Here is a 23,720-nt window from a genome sequence, read left to right as displayed (position 1 = left end):
GAGCACACTCACGTCCCGTGCTGAGAAACGCTGTCGGACTACCATACCTTTACAACTTCATCTTTGTGGGCGCGCAGGTAAGCTAAGCGATCTTGATATGCCTTCTTCTGCTTGTATCCCCTCCATTGTGACTGAAACCATCAAACATTACAGTGGACATATTACTTCCCAAGGATCGGAGGGAGTTAAAAAAATCTCATCTTCATCAATTACCCAAGTGCAATTCACGATGAAGCTTTCCAAAGGACCACAGCCAGTGGTGACAGGGGAATGAGGGCGTGGGCTGTCCTTCCACCAGGAGAGCACAGGGCTACCTCCCACTTCCCTAGGGTTAGCACAGCACTTCACGCCTTTCAGGGGCCCCACACAGGTTCTCTTACTGGCTCCTTACAACAAATCAGGTGAGGAAGGTAAGTATAAGTATCCCCATTTACAGATGAGGAAGCAAACTTAGAGGGGCTCACCACGGCCTGGCAGGGGTGGGGCCTTGGTTCCTCACCTGGAATTCCTCCTGTGACACCATGCTACCCTGTCACTGTAGTGAAACCACAGTTGTTTCCCTCAAGATTCAAATCTAACACAAAGGAACAGTGTTAGAAGACAACAAAGTACCGAAGAACTGCCTCTGGACCAGACAACTCATCACGAAAACCATCCAGCACACTCTGACTATTCTGATTACAGCAGTAAGAAAGAGGAAGTACTTGTCAAAAAAAGGGAGAGACCAGAAGTCAAGAGGGCAAAAACCACTCTCGTTCGGTCCTAAGAGCTGCCTGCTTCTTGCCCTGCTCCGGAAGCCCCCGCTGCTGTCTGCACAACCGGCTCTGAGATACCTGAATGCAGGTGATGGCAGGGATCTGTTTCTTCAGGAAGTTCATCCTGGATCGGAACTCCTGTCGAACCAAGTATCCGCGGCAGCAAGCCTGCAGCCTGGTGATCAAGCCTTCGTTGGCTAGCCAAAGCTGTTCTCGGTTGTACGCAGCCGTCACCCCAGAGATGGAGCTCTGAAAAAGCATCCGGTCACATTGGAGGACACACGTTAACCACTCTCATCCACAGCACACACACCAACACTCACAGCTTTCTAGGTCTGTCCCACATCTCTAACGAAGCAGTGGGAATGAAGACTTCAGGTCTATTTCTCAGGGCCAAGTTGTTCTCACGTCCAAAAGAAAAAGTTACACACACACACACACGTGATCTTTACACACTCACCTACCCAACACTGCCTGCCAGGAACGGTGCTTGCTGACAAGAGGACAGAATGGCAGGTACAACACAGGGCTGGGCACCGAGTCCCTGAAGCCCCCAGAATGCCCCAGTGGAGGACGGACACGGCAGGGGAATGGGAGCCTAGAGTGTGTGCACCGGGACCACGGGCACCGGAGAACCAGCACACTTCCCCACAGAGGAACAGAGCCAGGAGACTTCTTTCTAGAGAAGCGGCAGTTACCAGAGTAGCTGGCAGGCTAGTGTGAGCGGGTGAACCAGGCTGCTGTTGCTGTAATCCAAGCGAGGGATGAGCCGGGGCTGAGGGGGGCAGCAGCAGCGAGAACAGCGGCAACATCTGGTTATCCCCCTAATAGCCACGTTCCCCTTTTCCTTGGTATCAGAGCCTTGATATTGTGTCCTGGCCAACAGCAGGTGCTGTTAAAAGACTACACGGGCTGGGGATGCAAGCAGCTCATGCGGGGTATGCACAAGTAGTCTGGGAAGACCTTTGGGAAAGCTCCCCGAGAGAGACAGGGAGCTTTGCTCTCCTTCCCTTCCTCCTACTTCCTGCCTGAACTGGTAACTGGACGGTTGGTGCTCCAAGCGGTCATTCTGGATGACAAGGTGACCTTGAGGGTGGAAATCCCGTGCTAAGAATGGCAGAGCAGACAGACGGATCCTGGGAACAGATGGCTCTGTGGAGCCACCACACCTTCGCTAGACTGCCTGACTCCAGAATTATTTTATTTGAGGAAAAAAATACACCTTTATATACTGCAGCCTGTTTTTCTGTGAGACCGTGTGTGAGGTGTCTGCTGGACTTCTAGACTGCAAATGGAAAGGCAGGGCCGGTGGTTAGAAGGACTAAGCCTGGAGGTACAAGATTTGGGGTTCATAAGTGCAAAGGAGAGAGCTAGAGCCACCGACCTGAATGAGGCCTCACAGGAAGAATAAGCAGAAGAAGAGAAGGAGGCCAGTGGCATCCTGACGTGATTCAGTGGAGGGAGAGAAGGCAGGCAGCGAGGGAGACTGAGGAGCCCTCGCCAGTGGGAGAATCAGAAGAGAACTGCACTGAAGAAGCCAAAAGAGTCGCAAGTTTAAGGAAGAGAACACAGTGAGAGGTCAAGTATGAGGAGATCTTCTAAGAGACCCTGGCAATTCAAAGGCTATCGGTAAGTTCTAAAGCAAGAGTTTGACTAAAGTAAAAGCTGGACAGGAAACCGTACTGCTGTGAGCTAAGAAGTGAATGGTAATGGGGAATGAATCAGTGAGGGGCCAGACTACCTTTTAAGGCATTCAGCAAGAAACAGATGACAAATTTGTAGGCAAGGCCAAATCAGGAAAAGTCCATAGGCTTTAAAAATATTTTTTTTCCTACAATGAAGGCAACAAGACTATGTATGCAGGCTACTACTCAGAAGTATATGCTGGGGCCAGCGTCATCAGCATCATGGGGGAGCCGGTCAGAAATGCAGATTCTCCGGCCTCATCTTACACCCACAGAATCCGTCTCCACTTTACCAAGATCCCTGGGACACACACACACACACACACACACACACAATTCAGAGAAGCACAGATCCAGGTTACATATGAGAATAACTGGAACTATGAGAGGAGGAGTACAAGGTGGGTGAGGAATTGGGAGAATGAAATCAGAGACAAGATGAACAATAAGCTTTGGGCAAGAAAATGATTAAGGAATTAATGAAGACCCAGAGTCACTGAAAGTGCGGGAAGTGGAGAGTGGGAGAATCCAATTTGATAGACACTTTTTTTTTTTTTTAAGAGAGGTTAGTTCCTGCACCAAAGTGAAGCAACATCCCTCCCCTGTTTAAAATTCTAGTTAGGTCCATATGCAAAATACTAAGCAGGAGTGTCTCTGTGGAAGTTAATGAGCTAATCAAAGGGGTGTGTGACTCAAAACAAAGTTAAAAATCACTGCTAGAAGAGGTGGCCTGGCTTCCTAAACGGGCACGTTAGGCCCTGGAAACTCACCTGAGCCTTTCCTCACATGCCAGTTAACAGGCCCAGGACTGCTCGTCTCCCCATAAATGGCCCTTGTTCCCCCAGTCCTTGGGGCCTTTCCCCAAACAGTCCCTTCCCCTCTTCTGCGCCTGCTGAAATATTATCAGTGCTGTCTTTCTCCAGAACAAAATTAACTGCTTCCACAACATTCCCTCTATGTCACTTTTCTTGGAGCATCTGTTTCTGTCTGCCTCACACTGCAGGACTCAGTCCCATCCTATTGTCACCACCACACTGGGAACGCAGAAACTCTGACACATCTTTACATCCCACTCAACACTCACAGAGTTCAAGGGCTTTCGTTTAATTTCCTCACGGTGAAATCATTAGCAGAGAAGATGAAACACCGACCGGGAAGAGGAGAACTTCAAGCCCAAGACAGAAACTCATCCCTCTGCCAGATGTTCTGAATGAAGGGACTATCTCACTTTTTACACACGTGGGCACTGCAGTTCTTCTTCCCAGGAGCTGGGAAATGCTGCTCAATGGAAGCAGATGGCCTGTACTGTCCTCTCTCTCTAGGAATCTCTGTGCCTATTAGTAACGTGTCTCAGGGCGCCCCACAGAGCACCTGACTCTTGATCTTGAGGTCGTGAGTTTGAGCTCCACCATGGGGGTAGAGATTACTTTAAAAAAATAAATGAAGTAGAATAAAATAAAAAAAACATTTCTAACTATAGCCTACAGGAGCTTACTGAACATCTTCCCTCGATACCTTTTCCTCCCTTTTAATGTTCATTAGACAACTCCAGTTTAATGCACGTGAGCTCAGCACCAAGTGATGTTAAAAGTGCTCAACAGCCCATGAAGGACAAGATACGCGGGTACTACACACAAGCCCCGCAAACTTATCAGCACATTTTAAAAACCAGGAGTGGGCATGAGACAAGTACAGACGTGACTGAAATTCAAATCCAAGTTGGCTAAATTCTGAATTACTATGAAGTTTTGGGGGAGGGCTTCAAATGAAGTTGGAGGGGGAAAGGAAAGAGAATTTTAAAAAGATTCATCGAGGGGGGCGCCTAGGTGGCTCAGTCAGTTGGGTGTCTGCCTTCGGCTCGGGTCGTGATCCGGGGGTCCTGGAACCGAGTCCCTGCTCAGCGGGGAGTCTGTTTCTCCCTCTCCCTCTGCCCTTCCCCCCCTGCTTGCAATCTCTGTCTCTCTCACTCTTTCTCTCAAACAAACAAACAAATAAATAAATAAATAAAATCTTTAAAAAAACAAAAAAAGATTCATCAAGGAGCCTGGCTGGTTCAGTGGGAAGAGCGTGCACCTCTTGATCTCAGCGTCGTGAGTTCGAGCCCACATGGGGTGCAGAGATGACTTAAATAAATAAACTTAAAAAAAATCATCAAGGAGGTGACGCTTGAGATGGGTAGAAGTTTGACAGATGTAGATGTCGGGGAAGGGACCTCTCATGACAGTGGGGACTTGTGTTGTCCACGACCACGCCCCCATTGCTTATATGAGAGCCTGCTACACTCAAGGAGGTGTGAGTAACTGCTGAATGAATGAGCAAACAGTAAGAACCAACAGCATAAGCAAACACACAGAGGATGGGGAAAAAGCACTTTAAAAACAGCCATAAAAAAAATGCTGAGCTAATTTAATTTGAAAGTGCAGGTTATATTCTAAAACAGCATGGTTTGGAGTTTGTGGAACAGTCAGAAAAGACTGGAAAGGCAAATCAGAGAGATTAACAGTCACTGCATTTAACAAGGAGTTAAAGAAACTTTTCATTTTTCTTTTTTTCTGATCATCCAAGTTTTCTTTAATGAGCACACAATTTACCTGACTTCATTCTACAGTTTAATCTAGGCCCTTAGTCATTCCCCCAACCACTAGGGAAAAAACCAGGCAACATAGTTCGTTATATAGCCTTAATTTTAGTCTAGGCCTTCTAACCACAGGCCCTGTCCTTCTCACTAATATTGGCTCTAGAACACGTTCTCTCAGCTTCTTCTCTTTGTGAGGAAATGCGACCTACCTGGATCTCCTCCCGAGAAAGCTGCATTGAATTCTGCACGAAGTCCGGGGGTTCCTCCCATCTTCCTTCCTGGGTCTCCAGGTTGTGGTAGTAATGGTATCCACCTTTCACCCAGTGCTTCACCCACTTGCTGTTATTATCTCCTGACAGAAAATAAAGGAAAGATAAAAGAAACTCAGAGCCACACTTCCCACACTCACATATCTAACACTGCAGGATTATTCTGGCCAGGGTTAACAGTCTAAATAGAACCATTCCAAAAACCTGTTCCTTGCATCCATAAGAGTAAAGGGGAATCCTAAGTCCCTCTAAAATCATGGCTTCGTTATGTCTCATTTAGCTCACTCATTTCTACATTATAAAAAGAAAATATGAAGTCCAATTGTGGAACTGACCTTGACTAACTTTGTTCCTTTCAAAGCCAGTATCTAAGACCTTGTGTGTCAGAAAACTATTCTGATAAAAAGATTTGCAACCATTCGGCCTCTCCAGTTAATAAAAAAAAAAAAAAAGGCCATGCAATGGGATGAAAAATCTTATCTTTATTCCTCTCTTTCTGCAGATAAACTACTTTTATACAGACTTACGCAATCAGAACTAATGACGCCCTATGAAAGATAAATTGTCAAATACTTGGATGCTTTTTGCCTTTTCAGAAAATTGACCTTTTTTTAATTTTTTTATTGTTATGTTAATCCCCATACATTACATCATTAGTTTTAGATATAGTGTTCCATGATTCATTGTTTGTGCATAACACCCAGTGCTCCATGAAGAACGTGCCCTCCTCAAGAAAATTGACCTTTTTAACACAGCTGCCCTTAAGGCGGGTGGGGAGGTAAGAATTAAAAAAAAAATTTTTTTTTTTAAATGTTTTATTTATTTATTCATGAGAGTCAGAGAGGCAGAGGCAGAGGGGGAAGCAGGCTCCCCGCCTAGCAGGGAGCCCGATGCGGGACTCGATCCCAGGACCCTGGGATCATGACCTGAGCCGAAGGCAGACGCTTAACCATCTGAGCCACCCAGGCGCCCAAAAAAACTTTTTTTTAAATAGGGATATTATCTCCTTAGGGGCTTTAAAATAAGCCTAAATACTGTGCCTCTACACTAAAGTATATTTCCCTACAGCTGACCCCTCCCAGATTCAAGCTTTTCCTTTCAAGACACATATTTACGTCCCCATAACTCACCTGCTGCCAGTTTCTTCTTCTTGGCCTCAGCAAGGTCACTCTGGTAAGTCTCACCACATTCGGGGATGACTCCATACAAGCCAACATCAGGGGAACGAAGGGCACTCAGGGTCTTACCAACATCACCACTCTCCACTGCCTCATTAATGGCATAGATTCCTAGGGCAACTATCCCGGAAGAGAATTGTCACCAGAATAGTTTAGAAAGTGTCTAAAGCCACACACTACTTCACCAACTGTTCGCCTGCTGGCAAACTGCCCCCTGCCCACACCCCATCTCTCTATCAAGCTGAATACTGAGGTAGGGAGCCCAGCGCCACCCCCACCTGCCACAGAAACAGAAATAAACCACCGATACGTACACCTCTGTGCTTCTTGGGTGTCTTTGTTGGACTGCCAGATTCCACCTTGAATTTCATCCAACCACAACACAGCTGATTCGTCCTGGGTTTCCTATGCACCATGAAAAAGCAAAAACAATATCAGAGTTATGGAATTAGGGTACAAGAGATCAAGGGGGCTTCTGAGACTCAATCAGATGTAGAAGTTTCAAACACACAAGACACATCAAATAGTCAACCGGGAGAGGCTGGGCATCAAAAACCTGGTAAAAGATTACAAGAGACCTGCCTCAGGTGCAGGTGATGGGGACATGAAGATGAAGCAAGTGGTTCAGGAGGTCAAGAGCAGCTAAAAGTGGCAGAAGGACCAAACTGGCAAGGGGCCTAGGGACTTTATTAGTGTGACGAGGGCCATGCTATGAATATGAACATGTGGTATTTTTCAGAAAGCCCCCTTTGCCAAAATATTGAGATTCTCTATGACTGTTGTTTTTAAGAGCATCAGACTTTATCACAGGAAAAGCCAGAAGCCATAACAGGCAATCTAAACATAACCCCAGTTTATATTCTAAAACTTGAATGTTAAATCAGTTGTTGGAAACTTAAAAACACATTTTCACACCGAAACATAATAAACAGTGATTAGTTTCCTCAGCATGGCCAACAAAAGCTTCACAGGTCCATAGTGCAGTCTGAATTGAATACCGGGGACACAAATGAAATAGTAGTGTTGGCTTACTTCCCTCTTTCTAAAGACATCTTAGACTCTTTTTTTTTTTTTTAAGAGAGAGAGAGCACATGAGCTGGGTGGGTGGAAGGGGCAGAGGGAGAGGGAGGGAAAGAATCTAAAGCAGGCTCTTCACTTAGCACGAAGCCCGACACGGGGCTCGATCTCACGACCCGGAGATCATGACCTAAGCTGAAATCAAGAGTGGGGTGCTTAACTAATTGAACCACCAAGGTGCCCCCAATTTTTTTTCAAGTAGCTTATTGGCAATTGTTTGCTCTGAAGGGCATTTTAAGTAGAACTGTTTGCCAGAAGTATCCTTCTCTAGTATCTTCCAGTTTCCACGGATCTGGCTACCACGCTCTGATCTGGACACGTGGCTTCGGGATTAGCCCCAGGGACTCTGTGCTGTGAAGGGCAGGCAGCAGAGCTGATACTCTGCCGTCTACCTAGGCTCAGCCTGAGTCAAAAATGCAAACCTCTGATACCAACTTAGCTTTCAACTGTCTCCAACAGGGCTGTCTGTTTGCTCATGTTTCCAAAAGTCAGTATAGGAAGCACCAGCTCAGTAGATTAAGATGGCAGCCTTCTCCACAAGAGGTGAGACACCTCAGGTTTTCAAGTGGCCAGGCTGACAAGAGTCATGTCTGAGATGATCCTGGCAGATCCAACAAAATTAACTGCTTCTCAGGCTTGAGCTAATAGCAATCGGGGTAAATGGCAGATCAAAAATCCATTCTGACTGTTTGGTGTAAATACAATCTGACAATCAGACACCTGGGGGCAGGCACTACAACTCTGATGCTGGATGAAGCAGGGTCTGGGCTTCGAGGCAAAATCTCCCTGCCCTCAGGAGGCCCACCAGCCGAAGTCGCCAAAGCTCAGAGAAGACTTCACTTTCCCCCCCACATTATTGTGGAGGGAGACACAATGTTTCCCTCGGCAGAGCCAAGCTGTCCCCAATTCCTGCAATTTATAAAGCACACTGGTGACAGGATAAGGCCAACGGGAGGCCACTGACATTGAAAGCAGTGATTTACTCCTTTCAAATACAGAGTTTTACAAAGAAAGATCATTTAAAGAAATTAAGGTAAGTGCTGGGCTTAGAATCCTAAGAGGCACCATCCCAGTTTTAAGAAACTGACAGTCGGGAAAGGAAAAGAGTACGCAGACAAATAGAATGCAAGAACAAATCACCAAAGAGCTGCAGAAGTTTATAAACTCCTACCACCAGTCCCTTTCCGTTACTGAAAACAGAAAATGGCCACACAGAATCCCCCTAAAATCAAACGAATAAATACTGTAAATGCTAAGCAATAGTTTCAATGTGACACAAGAGGATGAGTCAGCTACAGGTTTGTGACAACATAAACAGAGAAATCCTACGCTAGATGGCTGGAGGTGCAGTCTCCAACAGAGGTAGCCTGAAAATCCTCTCACGTTAAAACGTTAAGTATTTCTATAGAACCAGGCTCTTTTGGGTTCGCTTTTAAGTTAATCACACATCAGATACCTCTGAGCAGAATCTGCTGTACGCAGAGCTGGGAGGTTTGGCACAACGTTCCTTGCATTCAGAGGAGGGCATAGCTCATCAAGAATTCTGACCATTCAGAGTTGTGCCTTCTCTGCCCCAGGCAGACTAAAGCAAAACAATTAATGCATATCCACACATACTCCCCTAAGAAACAGGTGACAGAGCTACAGTATGGAAGGCAAAAGAAAGAGAACAGATGGGTGTCTCAGCTGTTGTCAGGGAAAAATGATACAGCAATATGAGGAAAGAGAGACGACATATATCACCTCATCCCAGTATAAGGAAAGAACAGGTTCTCTCAGCTCAAATCAGATCAAATAAGATGACAAAAGCCCCAGGTCCTCCTGCACGCTCTAAAGAGATCACCCAAGATTAACACAAATCATTCAGCAGGAGGTTAAAACTCTGGGCTAGATGTTGTGGAGATTACGGAGATAAAAAAGATTTAATGTGAAAATGCTACATAAAATATGCTGAAATACTGCCCCCTAACAATGCTAAGGCTTAGCACACTGGCTCCATTTCAGAAGAGGTAAAGAGATAGAAACCAGAAATAAGAATCAAAAAAGTGGGCAATGATGCAGGTAAAAGAGGTGTAGAAGCCACAAAATATGGAAAAAGTAAAGGGACAAGGGACAAAAGAATGGCTATCGTGTGTGTGTGTGTGTGTGTGTGTGTGTGTGTAAAGCACAAACTCACACACCTCTAAAGGCCACTTCTTACCCCTTAAAACTTCCTTAGAAATCTCTCCCATTATATGCAGCACGGTGTGCATGTGTGATGATAAAACCTAGGTTGCAGTATATTACGTGTACATATACGTAATAGTATGTTCATCTGCCGTCACACGTGCAAACCGTGCCACATCATATGAACTATGACATACATGCTATATGCACATGTAAACACACACACATGAATCTGAATCTATACGCAACACAAGCACTGAACAATCAGAATGCAGCAGAACCGTACGGCCCGCTGGAGCAGGTACGTTAATCCTTTCGTTACTGCACAGTAGCCGTGTACCAAACAAAGTCTTTCAACATCCCAACAACGGGGACAGTTGCACCGGTGCATACCAGCTGATTTCTAGCTGCATGCATGTCTGTCTGTCTGTGTACACACATACTATAGGGTGGGGGAGCAGAACAGAGATTTACAGGTCATTCGTATCTGTAATTATAAAATGGGTTCTTTGAGAATCCCTGATATCCATGTCTTGGCATTCAGGTATTACTACCCCATGACTAGTAATCTACTTTTAGCAAGTATTCCAAAAACACTAAATTTAAATGAAGAGAGAAGTGACCATCAGTGAAAATAGCAGAGTAAGGACATCTGAAAATCCTCTCCTACATAAAAGAAACAAAACCCTGGTAAAAATCGTCAACTTTTTCAAAACATCAAAAATTTTGGCTTGCAGCAATCAGAGAGAGTTTATTCAAGAAAAAATACTGAGGGCAAAAATGAACTATTGGGACCTCATCAAGATAAAAAGCTTTTGCACAGCAAAGGAAAACAGTCAACAAAACCAAAAGACAACCGACAGAATGAGAGAAGATATTTGCAAATGACATATCAGATAAAGGGCTAGTATCCAATCTATAAAGAACTTATCAAACTCAACACCCAAAGAACAAATAATCCAATCGAGAAATGGGCAGAAGACATGAACAGACATTTCTGCAAAGAAGACATCTAAATGGCCAACAGACACATGAAAAAGTGCTCAACATGGCTCAGCATCAGGGAATTACAAATCAAAACCTCAATGAGACACCACCTCACACCAGCCAGAATGGCTAAAATGAACAAGTCAGGAAACGACAGATGTTGGTGAGGATGCAGAGAAAGGGGAACCCTCCTATGCTGTTGGTGGGAATGCAAGCTGGTGCAGCCACTCTGAAAAACAGTACGGAGGTTCCTCAAAAAGTTGAAAATAGAGCTACCCTACAACCCAGCAACTGCACTACTGAGTATTTACCCCAAAGATACAAATGTAGTGATCTGAAGGGGTACGTGCACCCCAATGTTTATAGCAGCAATGTCCACAATAGCCAAACTATGGAAAGACCCTAGATATCCATCAACAGATGAATGGATAAATAAAAAATATATATATGATATATATATATATGAGATATATAGATGTGTACACACACACACACACACACACACACACACACAGAGGAATATTATGCAGTCATCAAAAAATGAAATCTTGCCATTTGCAACGACGTGGATGGAACTAGAGGGTATTATGCTAAGCAAAATAAGTCAATCAGAGAAAGACAAGTATCATATGATCTCACTGATATGAGGAATTTGAGAAACAGGACAGAGGAAGATAGAGGAAGGGAGGGAAAAACGAAACAAGACAAACCAGAAGGGAGACAAACCATAAGAGACTCTTAATCTCAGGAAACAAACAGCGTTGCTGGAGTGGTGGGGGGTGGGAGGGATGGGGTGGCTGGGTGATAGACATTGGGGAGGGTATGTACTATGGTGAGCGCTGTGAACTGTGTAAGATTGACGAATCACAGACCTGTACCCCTGAAACAAGTAATACGTTATATGTTAATAAAAAAAAAGAAAAAACATTGAATTGGGACAATTCAACAACTGTGAGCTTTATGGCACTTTAATTGGCTCCACTCCCATCTGTCTCCCACCACCACCACCACACAGACACACACACACACCCCTCCTCCTTCAGAGCCCCATCTATTCCCAGAGAACTGTCATGAGCCAACCTGTTAGATTTAGATCCCTAGAAAGCCACAGCAAGGCTATCTTCATCTGAACTGACTTAGAGCTTGCCCAGTGCAAACAGCCTTTTCTCCAGGGGCATTTATCAAAAACAATAAGAGGCACTTGTTTAATATCACAGATGTCTAGAGCAATGCATAAAAATTTAGGCAAACAATAAGCTAACCAAAAAGCTTAAAAAGAAACGTTTGAGAATGAGACGTCCAGAGAGCTTTGAAAGTCTCTGACATGTTTCTGAGATGGAAATCCAGAAGGCCATAATGCATGTGCAAGCTGTGCACATGCTCAGAAGAGATCCGGTAAGGCTGTAAGGGCTCACCTCTGGGTGACCTTGAGGTTCTGCGCAAGCATGAAGCTAGGTCTAAGGCAAAATTGTAAACTGCCTGGCTGAGTGTTGAAGGTGTGTCCCAACATGCACACACTGGCCCTCAGCAAAGGCTGGGAGCTTTACTGGTTCTAGGCATTTAAAAACACTGTGCCTAGGGGCATCTGGGTGGCTCAGTCCCTTAAAAGTCCAACTCCTGGTTTCTGCTCAGGTCAGGAGCAGGGTCGTGGGATGGAGCCCCGTGTTGGGCTCCACACTCAGCATAGAGTCTACTTGTCCCTCTCCCTCTGCCCCCCCGTTCTCTCTCTCTCAAATAAATAAGTAAATGAATAAATAAGATCTTTTTAAAAAAATAAATAAAAATATTCTGCCTAATCATTAGCTGACCTCTAGCTAATCAAGCAGAGACTTCAGTGGCCACACATGACTTAACAGAATTGAAAATCACTAAACAAACAATAGTAACAAAGACAACAGTAAACTCTGAGGATGGAGTAGACTCTGATTTCCAGAATTGCCCCATTATTAAAATGTCCAGTTTTCAACAAAAAGTTACAAGACACACAAAGAAACAAGAAAGCATGATTTGACAAAGTACAACATCCATTCATGATAAAAACCCTCAACAAAGTAGGTTTAGAGGGAACATACCTCAACATAATAAAGGCCATATATAAAGAGCCCACAGCTAATATCATGCTCAATGGTGAAAAACTGAGAATTTTTCCCCTAAGGTCAGGAACAAGACAAAGGATGTCCATTCTCACCACTGTTATTTAACATAGTACTGGAAGTCCTAACCACAGCAATCAGACAAGAAATAAAAGGTATCCAAATTGGTAAGGAAGAAGTAAAATTTTCACTGTTTGCAGATGACACGATATTATATATAGAAAACCCTAAAGACTCCACCAAAACACTACTAGAACTGATAAATGAATTCAGTAACATTGTAGGATATAAGATCAACATACAGAAATTTGTTGCATTTCTAAACGTTAATAATGAAGCAGCAGAAAGAATCTTATCACTTATCACGACGAGGACTGAATAATGTACAGAACTGTTGAATCACTATCTTGTATACCTGAAACTAATATAACACTATATGTTAATTATACTGGAATTAAAATTTTAAAAAGGAAGAAAAAAGAAAATTCTATGAAACTACCAAAGTAGAAAAGAAAAAAAAGAAACAGGAAAGCATCGTTCAAACAGGAAAAAAAGGAAACAAAGACTTAAATCAGCTATTTTAAATATGTTCAAAGAATTAAAGAAAACCATCTCTAAAGAACTTAAGAACAATGTCTCGGGCGCCTGGGTGGCTCAGTCGTTAAGCGGCTGTCTTCAGCTCAGGTAGTGATCCCATGGTCCTAGGATGGAGCCCCACATCGGGCTCCCTGCTCCTCGGGAAGCCTGCTTCTCCCTCTCCCACTCCCCGTGCTTGTGTTCCCTCTTTTGCTGTGTCTCGCTGTCAAATAAATAAATAAAATCTTTAAAAAAAAAAAAAAACGAAAGAAAGAACGATGTCTCACCAGAGAATATCAATAAAGAGAAAGAAATTGTTTTACAAAAAAGAACCAAATGAGGGGCGCCTGGGTGGCTCAGTTGTTAAGCATCTGCCTTCGGCTCAGGTCATGATCCCAGGGTTCTGGGATTGAGCCCCGCGTAGGGCTCCCTGATCAGTGGGGAGGTCTGCTTCTCTCTTTCCCTCTCCCCCTGCTTGTGCGCCCTCTCTCCTGTCTTAAAAGAAAAAAAAAAGAACCAAATGAAATTCTGGAGTTGAAAAGTACAATAACTGAAATGAAAAATTCACTAGAGGGACTCAGCAGATTTCAGCATGCAAAAGAAAGAATCAGAGAATTTGAAGATAGGTCGATTTAAGTTAGACAGTCTAAGGAACAATATCCAGTCTGAGGAACAGTAAGAAAAAAGAATGAGGAAAAAGGAACCGAGCCTCAAAAACCTGTGGACGCCATTAATAATACCGATATACGCATAATGGAATTCCGAGAAGGCAATGAGAAAGGGAAGGAAGAATACAGAACGCTTGAAGAAAATCTGAATAAACCTACAATAAACACAGACATGGAATTAGTAATCAAAACACATTCTACAAAAACAAAACAAAACAAAAATACAAGACCATATGACTTCACTGGTGAATTCTACCAAATGTTTAAAGAATTGACACCAGTCTTTCAGAAACTCTTCTAAAACCTAGAAGAGGAAGTAATGCTTCCCAGTTCATTCTATGAGGCCAGTATTACCCTGATACCAAAACCAGACACAAAAATATCACAAGAAAAGAAAACTACAGACCAAATTTAAATTAAGCTCTTTTGCTTGCTAAATTTAGAACTCAGATGATTATTTTTAAAACCACTCCCAAAATGGCTCAGAGGAACTGCTAAGCTGAGGCCTAAAAAAAGCCAATTCTACCAAATATGCAGTCTACACGCAGCAGGGCCTGGCAGTGTTAAGCAAATTTTCCTCTAACCCGCCCCCCACCCCCTTTCTCCTCCTTTGATGAACTCTGAAAGTTATTCCCCAGCAAAAGGAAATGCTTCAAACTCTAGTCACATCCTCTAATGAACTGTCATGACCCAAACAAAAGGAGCAGTCAGGCTTACAGCACGAGTGAGAGGAGGTACAAGTTATATCCTCCAACGACTCTTTCTTTTTAGAGGTTTCCTTTTTTAGGGAACCAGAGCTAGCTTTCTCCCAAAGCCCACTCCTCTGTCTGTTAGATATAAGATTCCTTCTGGACTTAAATGGTAGCAAAAACAAAGGCCACCACCACTGGCCTTCCCAAAACCACTGCAGCCAGGCCCCAAGTTAGAGATTCGAAATCAGCACGAACAGAGGTAAAGCTTAGGAATCTGTATTTTAAAAATGACTTTTCAAGTGTTTTAACAATCAGCCAAGTTTGGGAGGCTCTGATCCAAAGGATCCAAAGTTAATATCAAAGACAGGGAACTCCATTTACAACTTCCTACAGCCAACTGATCCCTTTTTCTCAGTTTCCTGACTACACAATGGGAGTTGTGTTTCAGATCACTGACATTCGGCACAATCACGTGCCTCTTAAATGAAACCTAGTACTTGCTATACTTATAGGATTAGGACATGGTAATGCCAACTACTCTCCTAACAATGGAATCAAAGGGGACCTATCAACATGACAGTATTATGCACAACTCCTCTATCCCAACCCAAACTTAAAGAGCCTGCATAGGTATGAGTGTATAAAAGCTCCAAAAACACAGAAGCCCTGGTCTGTTTTTCTACCTTTGGCTTCCTAGAAAGAATCTGACCCCTTAAATTAAGAATTTCTATTAGAGGGGCACCTGGCTGGCCCTGTCAGTAGAGCAACTCTTGATTTCAGGGTTGTGAGTTCAAGCCCCACATTGGGTGTAGAGATTACTTAAAATTAAAAAAAAAAAAAAAAAAAAAGAATTTATTTTATTTCTTCTGCTTGCTACCAGAACCTCATTGTAGGGATCCTCTAAGTCAGAAAAGAAAGGTGTCGTCCTCCCAACAACGAATTATTAGTTAGGAAGAACCTAAAAGGAGATCACAATTAGAAAAACAGAAGTAATTATGCCTTAATCATGCAACTAATATCTGGGGGCCTACTATATACAAAGCAACTTCCTACTCAGCAACATGATAAAAAGAGGTATAAATCTTGTCCATTTCCTCAACGAACTAGCTGAGGTAAGACAAACTTTTTAAAAGATATGTTTGTGTTACAATCACCTATGAAAATCTCTATGTTCATTGTAGCATTGCTCCTAATAGCCATTAAGACAGAAACAACCCATGTCCATCAACTGATGAACAGCTAAAATATGCTATAGCCACACAATGGAATACAATTTGACAGTAAAAAGAAATAAATATGTACTACTAATACACGCTACAACTTGGATAAACCAAGCTGAGTGAAAGAAGCCAGTCACAAAGGACCACGTGTTGTATGATTCCATGTACATGAAATGTCCAGAATAGGCAAATCCATAGACAGAAGTAGACTGCTGGTTGCCTTGAGCAGGAGAGAAAGAGAGAAAATGAGAAGTGACTAACTAATGGGAGCCAGGTTTCCTTCCGGGGTGATAAAAATGTTCTAAAATTGATTGCACAATTCTATGAAGACAAAACACCACTGACTTGTACACTTTGAAATGCTGAGATCTATGCTACGTGAATTATATCTCAATAAAGTTGTTATAAAAACATGTCATTATCTACTAAAGCTTAACACATGTGTATTCCCTATGGCCCATAAATTCTACTTCTAAATGTACACCTAATAAAAATGGTACATATATTTACCAAGAAACATGTACTAAAATAATCAAAGAAGCATTACTTGCAATAGCCAAAAAGTGGGAAACAATCCAAAATTTCCAATGACAATCTATAACCACAGAGTGGAATAGTACACAACAATAAGAATAAACTATTGCTTCTTACAACTGCACAGATGAATTTCACTAACATTATGTTAGGCAGAAGAAGCCAGATACAAAAGAGTACATAATGTATGTACTTACATACCATTCAAATACAATTCAAAAACAGGCCAAAAAATCAACCATGGTGTTAAAAACCAGGATTGATTACCAGCAGGTGGGGGAGTGGGGGATGGATGAGGGCAGAATGGGATGCATCAGACAGTTCTGTTAAGCTTTTCATAATCTGACTACCGATTACACAGGTATGTTCACTCTTGAAAATCTATACAACTGTATACTTACATAACTTACACATTTTTTGGATCTTATACTTCAACACAGAATTTAATTAAAGAGACACAAGACGGGGGTCACCTGGATGGCTCAGTTGGTTGGCTCAGTTGGTTGAGTCTGACTCTTGATTTCGGCTCAGGTCGTGATCTCAGGGTCATGAGATCCGAGCCCCACGTCAGGCTCCGTGCTGAGCATGGAGCCTGCTTAAGATTCTCTCTCTCCCACTCTGTCCCTCTCCACCCCTTCCCTCTATTGAAAAAAAAAAGAGAGCAAGAGAGAAGTGTCTACAACAATAACAACAGAGGACCACAAAAAAAAATCCAAATGTGTACTGTCACATCTCATGTCCCTCCAGTGCTCTGAATCTAAAGGTGTCCAGGAAACATCCCTACCTCTATCTTGGTTCCAGAAGGGATGAAGTTCTCTGAACAGAAAGGAACAATTTCACTGCCACTCACCTGGGCTTTCTCTCTCTTTGCTCTGATCAGTGTGTCCTGGTAATGCTGGGCCACCTCCGTAAGGACCCCCTCAAGTTTGGCCGCAGGAATCTGCAGGGCCTGCAGCGTCTTCTGAGCATCACCTTCATCCAGAGCTTCATTAATTAAACCAATGGCTAAAATCCCTAAATATGAAAGGACAAAGGTTAATTTTTGAAATTAAGAAATTATATAAACAAATCAAGTTTTAAACATGCTAAGTAATCAGAAATCCATCCAAGCATTATCATGATTCAAATTATAATTTGCCACCTATAATATTAAGCAGCATTTAAATTCTTTAAAATTTTAGGTTTGTTTCATTTAAAATAAACTCCCTGGTATCCATACTCCCATTGAAACCTCAAGTCTCTGTTTTTAATTGCTCTAATGTGAAAGTAAAGAGAATTTTGATAAAACTGGCTTTCTTTTTTTTTTTTTTTAAAGATTTTATTTATTTGATAGACAGCAAGAGAGGGAACAGAAGCAGGGGAAGTGGGAGAGGGAGAAGCAGGCTTCCCGCAGAGCAGGGAGCCCGATGTGGGACTCAATCCCAGGACCTGGGATCATGACCTGAGCCGAAGGCAGACGCTTAACAACTGAGCCACCCAGGTGCCCCGAAACTGGCTTTAATAGTATAGCTTTCAAGTACATTCCAATGTGTGATCAAAACCATTTCTGATTCACAAAATGTTAGAGTTCAAGGGATCGTAAAAAGTCACCTGATTCAACATCTTTAAGAAAAGATGAGGCTCAGATTTCTTCCTCGAAATTCCACTGTGAACAAGTGGAGGCAGATGCGACCCCAGGACTCCCCACCCTAAGGGAAGGCTCTTCTCACCAAATCAATGGAATATTTCTCACAGGAAATACAAATTAAAACTAGAAATATTCACTCCTCAAGTATCTCAGGCAGCTGTGCTACTTTTGTAAAGATTCTGTGGTATAATAAAAACTTGGCTGACCTTTGACCCCAGTTCCTGGGAAGGAACTACTAACCTCCATTAGAATTTCCTAAATGATTGGATTATCTCTGTTATTCAGGCTTCTAGGACCTGAGTTTATACTAACAAGGTGGGCCCCTGGATAATCTCAGGATGGGGGCTGGTCATGCTGGAAAGACCAACCACGTGATCAGAATACCGGGGCTTTGAGCCCCATGATATTGTGATATCAGCCCAGCCTACCTATCTCCAGGGAGGGGAGGTGGACTGGAAACGGAGTTTAATTACATGGCCACTAGTCAACCCTTCACAATCATCCTTGAAAACCTCTGGCTACCCAAAGTTCAGGAGAGCGTCCCTGATTGTGATACACATCCTGAGGACACATAAGCTTGGCATTTGGGACCCTACTATATTTGGGATCACCCTATAGGTCTCCTGTTTTGGCCAGTCCTGATTTGTATCCTTTCCAGTAAAACTATAATCATAAATACAGCACTAAGTTCTGCTAAGTCCCTCTAGCAAATTATTGAATCTGAGGGGGCTGTTGAGGGAAGCTCTGAGTTTATAGCCAGTTTCTCAGAAGTGTAGTGACCTGGGAACTCCTCAGAGCTTGTGGCTGGTATCTGAAATGAGAGGAGTCTTATGGAAGCCTGAACGCTACACCCATGCAAGATGACGTAACTCGGAGTGGTTAGTGTCAGAACTACTTGTTATAAAACATTTAAAAATAACAGATAATGTTCAGGGGCGCCTGGGTGGCTCAGTTGTTAGGCCTCTGCCTTCGGCTCAGGTCATGGTCCCACGGTCCTGGGATCGAGCCCCGCATCAGGCTCCCCGCTCAGCGGGAATCCTGCTTCTCCCTCTCCCACTCCCCCTGCTTGTGTTCCCTTTCTCGCTGTGTCTCTGTCAAATAAATAAATAAAATCTTTAAAAACAACAACAACAACAACAAAACCAGATCATGTTTAAGTCACCTCCTGGAAACTTTTAGTTCTTATTACATACACACCTAATTGTACCAGTTGCCTGATGTTTTGAAAATACTCAACCTTAGTTTTTTGTGATACACACACACACACACACACACACACACACACACACACACACTTTCCAAAAAATCTTTCTAGTAGTGTTTAGAACCAGTTCATGGGATCACACACATCTTTAATAGTTGCATTATTTGAGGGGATGGTTACGCAGGTTACTCACTCTCATGTTCCTCTTGCACCACCAGATTCACATGGTCCACACAGGCTTGGATGTCATTCCATGTAATAAATGCATTATTTTCCGCATGTGCCTGAGTTTTCAGTTTCATCAGCTCATCGAGATACCTGCCCCATTCCCCCAACAAAAAAGACAATGAAGTGCAATGTAAGATAAGGGACCTTCAGGATTATCAGGGACGACAGGAATGGGAAGACTAGAGACAAAGTATCCAAAGAACAAAGACAGCTAAGGTACTCGCATAGCCTCACATACGCTAGAGAACAACTCTTGAGACTGAGGAGTGACCGTCAACAAAATGTGAAAACGTAAGGATATCACTTATTCTTTTTCTTTTAAATTTTTTTGTTTGTGTTTAAGTAATCTCTACACACAATGTGGGGCTCCAACTCACAACCCCAAGGTCAAGAGTCGCACACTCCTCTGATTGAGCCAGCCAGGCACCCCCAGAATATCACTTATTCTTAACAGTCTGTTACATGTTCTAAATTCCAGGTATCACCAGCTAAGAATCAGAGGCAGTATCTTAAGCAATTCCTCTAAAGACAAGAAAACAAGGCCATAAACCAGCTAACAAATGTAGAAGGAAGGATAAATCAAGATATCATCCTTAGGGGCGCCGGGCTGGCTCGGTTAGTACAGCATGCCAGCTCTTGATCTTGGGGTTGTGAGTTCAAGCCGCACGTAGGGGCTTAACAAAACAAAACACAGATATCATCATTAAGTAACTCTTACTGATAAAGTATTGATTTAGACAAGGATTATCAACTGGGGTTAAAAATATTAGGTGATTGTTAATGGGGAACTGGACATTTTGAGGTGCAAAGGTGCAAAAAGAGATTATGCTAAGGGAAAAACATAAATATACGTAAGAGGGATAAGTTGTCTCCCTGATTCAAGGATCAATCTTAGTATCTCTAATGGTGACACAAGTAGATTTTATATGCCTCTAGTTAAGAGAAAATATTAAATACACAAACCAAAAACACTGACTCGATCTTGAAAGCCTTTAGACCTAATTTCCAATTTACAGAAATGAGCCAAATACCAGGAAGCAACCAGAACCAGAAGGTGCAACATTTTATAGGACAACTGGTCCCATCTCTTTAACAAGTCAGTTTCATGAAGAAAGGAACAATGCTAGATTAAAAGATACCTAAGTGGTACAACAGTCAGATGTAACACATAGTCCTGCACTGGATCCTGGTGTGAAGAAACCAAGTGAAAAGGACAGTTTTGGAACAAGTGAAGAAGTATGAAAATGGACTAGGTTCAGCAGATATTAAAGAAGAATTCTTTATTTCATCAGGGTATAAGATAGTACTACTTGGCTCTATAATAAACATCCTCATTGTTTTAGGTAAGCATACTTACATATTCAGGAGTGGAATGCCATGATATACATAATTTACTATAAATCCTCCAGCATAATAAAGAATAAAATGAATCAAAATAGAAAAAAAAAGAAAAGAAAAAACGGATTGCACACTAAAGTCACAATGCCTGACAACAGGAGAGCTGACACCCAGAAATGGATCCCATCTACCGCTCTGCGCACCCACCTCTGACAGTTTTCTTCTTCGATATTGGTAAGGCCTGTCACCGAACTGCTCAGCTGTTTCCACACTGTGTTCATGTCCCCTGACTCCAGCGCCCTGTTGATGAGGGCCACCGATGACAGCATCTCTACTGCCACAGAGAGCTCAGGATGGGTGAGGCTGTGCTGCACAGAGACGGGGGAGGGCGGGGTGAGGAGAGACATTCTTGGATGCCGACAGAAGTCAGAAGCTCAAGTAAGCCATAAGCAGTCTAAGGTTCTGGTTAAAAAAAAAAAAAAAGCCCTGCCAACCACACTGAGAAGTGGGCCTGAAGTTCACCTCTACTCCATCCTGCTCCCAAACAGGACAGGTGGGGCTGACTCACCTCAGGACTCTGCTGCTGCAGGGTGACCAGCTCTTTCTGATAAAGATCGGCCGCAAACGGGTACACCTGGGGCAGCTGGGCCTCAGGATTCATGAGCTCCAGAACAGTCTTCTCAGCAACACCCTTCTGGATGGCAGCGTTGATTGCTGCCACGGCTGCCAATCCTGCATAGAAAACGGGCCAGAAATGCAGCTGGCTTAGGACGCCCCCAGGGGAAGGAGAGGCGGTTTTCACAGGAGAAAGTTACATTCTGCGGATAAACTATCAGCCAGGATGTTTGAAGTGGAGCTTTCATCTTTAGAAAACAGCCCCCCACTTTGTATGAAGGTGAACTGTTGGCCATGCCAACTATATCCCAATAAAGCCGTTTTCCACTCCAATTCATCCTGCGACTCTCCTTCTAAAACATCTCTTCCATCCCGTGCAGCCCGGAGAATCAAGGACCAGCTTCTTAAGCGGCCATTCAAAGGTTTCCACAATCTTTCTAAGCCTTTATCTTATACAACTCGGCCCCAAATATCTACAGAAATTTTATTCTCATCACTGTTGCTTCAATACATCCCTCATCATCTGTATCTCTGCTCACACTTCCTTTTCCTCTCGGCCCATGTTGGCAACATCCTTCTCTCTCTTCCACCATCCAGATCTCACCCAGGAAGCCCCTAAGTCTCACCGCCTCCAACGCTCAAGTGCTTCCAAGCCAAAGTGAGCCCACGTGGACTCCAGTTCTACTCTGAAAACCAGAGGAGCCCTCCTGCCAAAGGCCCCTGGTACTCGATTATGGCTAGCAGGCTTGGGGTGGGGGTGAGGGGTGACGGGATCTGACCTCAGACGCCCCAGTGGACCTCAGCCCTCCTCAGGATCTCAGGGAGAGGACTCTTACTTCTCTGATACTGTTGGGCAGCACTGTTTGCAGCATCCACACCAGACTGGAGCTCTTCCTTCTGTAGGGGATCAGCCTGACCACCCTAAGAAAAGCAAAGAACATTTATGTGAAGATTCTCATGCCTGTGACTCCAGGCCTTACAGTGGTATCTCAACAGTAGTCACAGGGACGGAGAACCATGGACCTAAGTGACAGCGTCAGGCTCCGTGCAGAGAAAGCAGCAGTCCTTGCCAAATACCGGGTAGAGTGACTTTCCAGATACCAGCACATAAAAAAAGATAGTTTGTGAGAAGCATCAAAATATTGACATAAGACATTTACAGACTCATTAGCACATTAATGCTGCTTACTTTGGCCGATATATGCTGGGAATCTGAAAAAATGTACACTTGTTTGTCCTCATTCAGACAAAAAAGCAAGCCACTCATATTTGTCCTACAAACCCCACTAAGTGCAATTCCACAGTCTACTCTTACTGCACGTTACGTGCTTTCCCAGTGCTGGCCAGAGGAAACTAGTTGACGTTTGCTTTCTTTTAAGTAGAAAGTCCTGAAGTAAGAATGTGAAAGAGATTCAGGTTTTCCCCCATGGCTTTGAGTTGGGGAATTAAGAAGGATGCTTCAAGTGAAGGGGTGGTTAGGTTCGAGGGCAGGTACTACTTGTTTAAGAGGGTTTACAACTGGAAAAGTGAAAGGGAACTAAAGACAATGTGTTTCTTACCTGAGGATATCTTAAAAACCTACATTTATATGCAGGAAAAAAAGTCATACTAAAAGCTATAGGTTATAGTCTAACTACAGGGAAAAAAGGCCCCATAAAAATCTTTAAAGGACAGCACAAGATTCGCATGGATATATGTGAACGCCCACGGGTTCAGCCCACCATACTTTTACCTGTCTCTTCTGCTGCCTATCGCCCTGGAGCTGCTTGAGGTACCAGTCCCCGTTCTGTTGCTGCAGCCCCCGAAGGCCCAGAGCTGGAGACTGCAGGGCCTTGAACAAGGCGGGTGCCACGCCCTGCTCCAAAGCCAGGTCCACATTTGCTAAGGCAGAAGATGCTGAGGAGAGGAAAAGGCCACAGCTTATGAAAACTCTTTGTGAGCATCACAGCCTAGAATACTTTTCCTTCCCCAAAACCAAACTCAATTTCAGATGAGGGAAATATAGATCAGATGGCCTTTATTCTGGATATCATGGAAGCACAAGATCTTGGGATTGGAAGAGAACCTTAAAGTCCTCAAGTCCAGGGGCCCCCAGCCGGGCTGTTCATCAGTTAACAGATTCCTAGACCATGGCTCAGGCCTACTAAAAAGCTTCCAGATGTAGACACCTTGGCACCAATATGGGGTAGCAATATAAGAGGCACCAATCCAAACCAATGCATGTCTAAGT

The 23,720-nt window shown here is 43.5% G+C and overlaps 1 protein-coding gene across 2 annotated transcripts in view; it reads right to left on the bottom strand.

The window, feature by feature from the left end:
• IQGAP1 (IQ motif containing GTPase activating protein 1) overlaps positions 1–23,720 on the bottom strand; it is a 104,561-nt gene that overhangs the window by 25,605 nt on the left and 55,236 nt on the right. For both annotated transcript variants that reach the window (XM_032391862.1, XM_032391863.1), the window contains 11 exons: positions 23,223–23,386; positions 22,327–22,411; positions 21,444–21,607; positions 21,083–21,243; positions 19,503–19,627; positions 17,329–17,492; positions 6,780–6,870; positions 6,418–6,585; positions 5,228–5,370; positions 834–1,004; positions 48–131 (listed from right to left, as the gene is read on the bottom strand). In XM_032391862.1, the coding sequence (XP_032247753.1) occupies positions 48–131; positions 834–1,004; positions 5,228–5,370; positions 6,418–6,585; positions 6,780–6,870; positions 17,329–17,492; positions 19,503–19,627; positions 21,083–21,243; positions 21,444–21,607; positions 22,327–22,411; positions 23,223–23,386 (1,520 nt within the window). The remainder of the gene's footprint in view (positions 1–47; positions 132–833; positions 1,005–5,227; positions 5,371–6,417; positions 6,586–6,779; positions 6,871–17,328; positions 17,493–19,502; positions 19,628–21,082; positions 21,244–21,443; positions 21,608–22,326; positions 22,412–23,222; positions 23,387–23,720) is intronic.

The sequence above is a fragment of the Phoca vitulina genome, unplaced genomic scaffold, assembly GCF_004348235.1.
Source record: "Phoca vitulina isolate PV1807 unplaced genomic scaffold, GSC_HSeal_1.0 scaffold65, whole genome shotgun sequence".
In the NCBI taxonomy this organism is placed as follows: Eukaryota; Metazoa; Chordata; class Mammalia; order Carnivora; family Phocidae; genus Phoca; species Phoca vitulina.
Note: the sequence above shows the minus strand (reverse complement) of the source record. Positions and strands in the feature narration are given on the sequence as shown.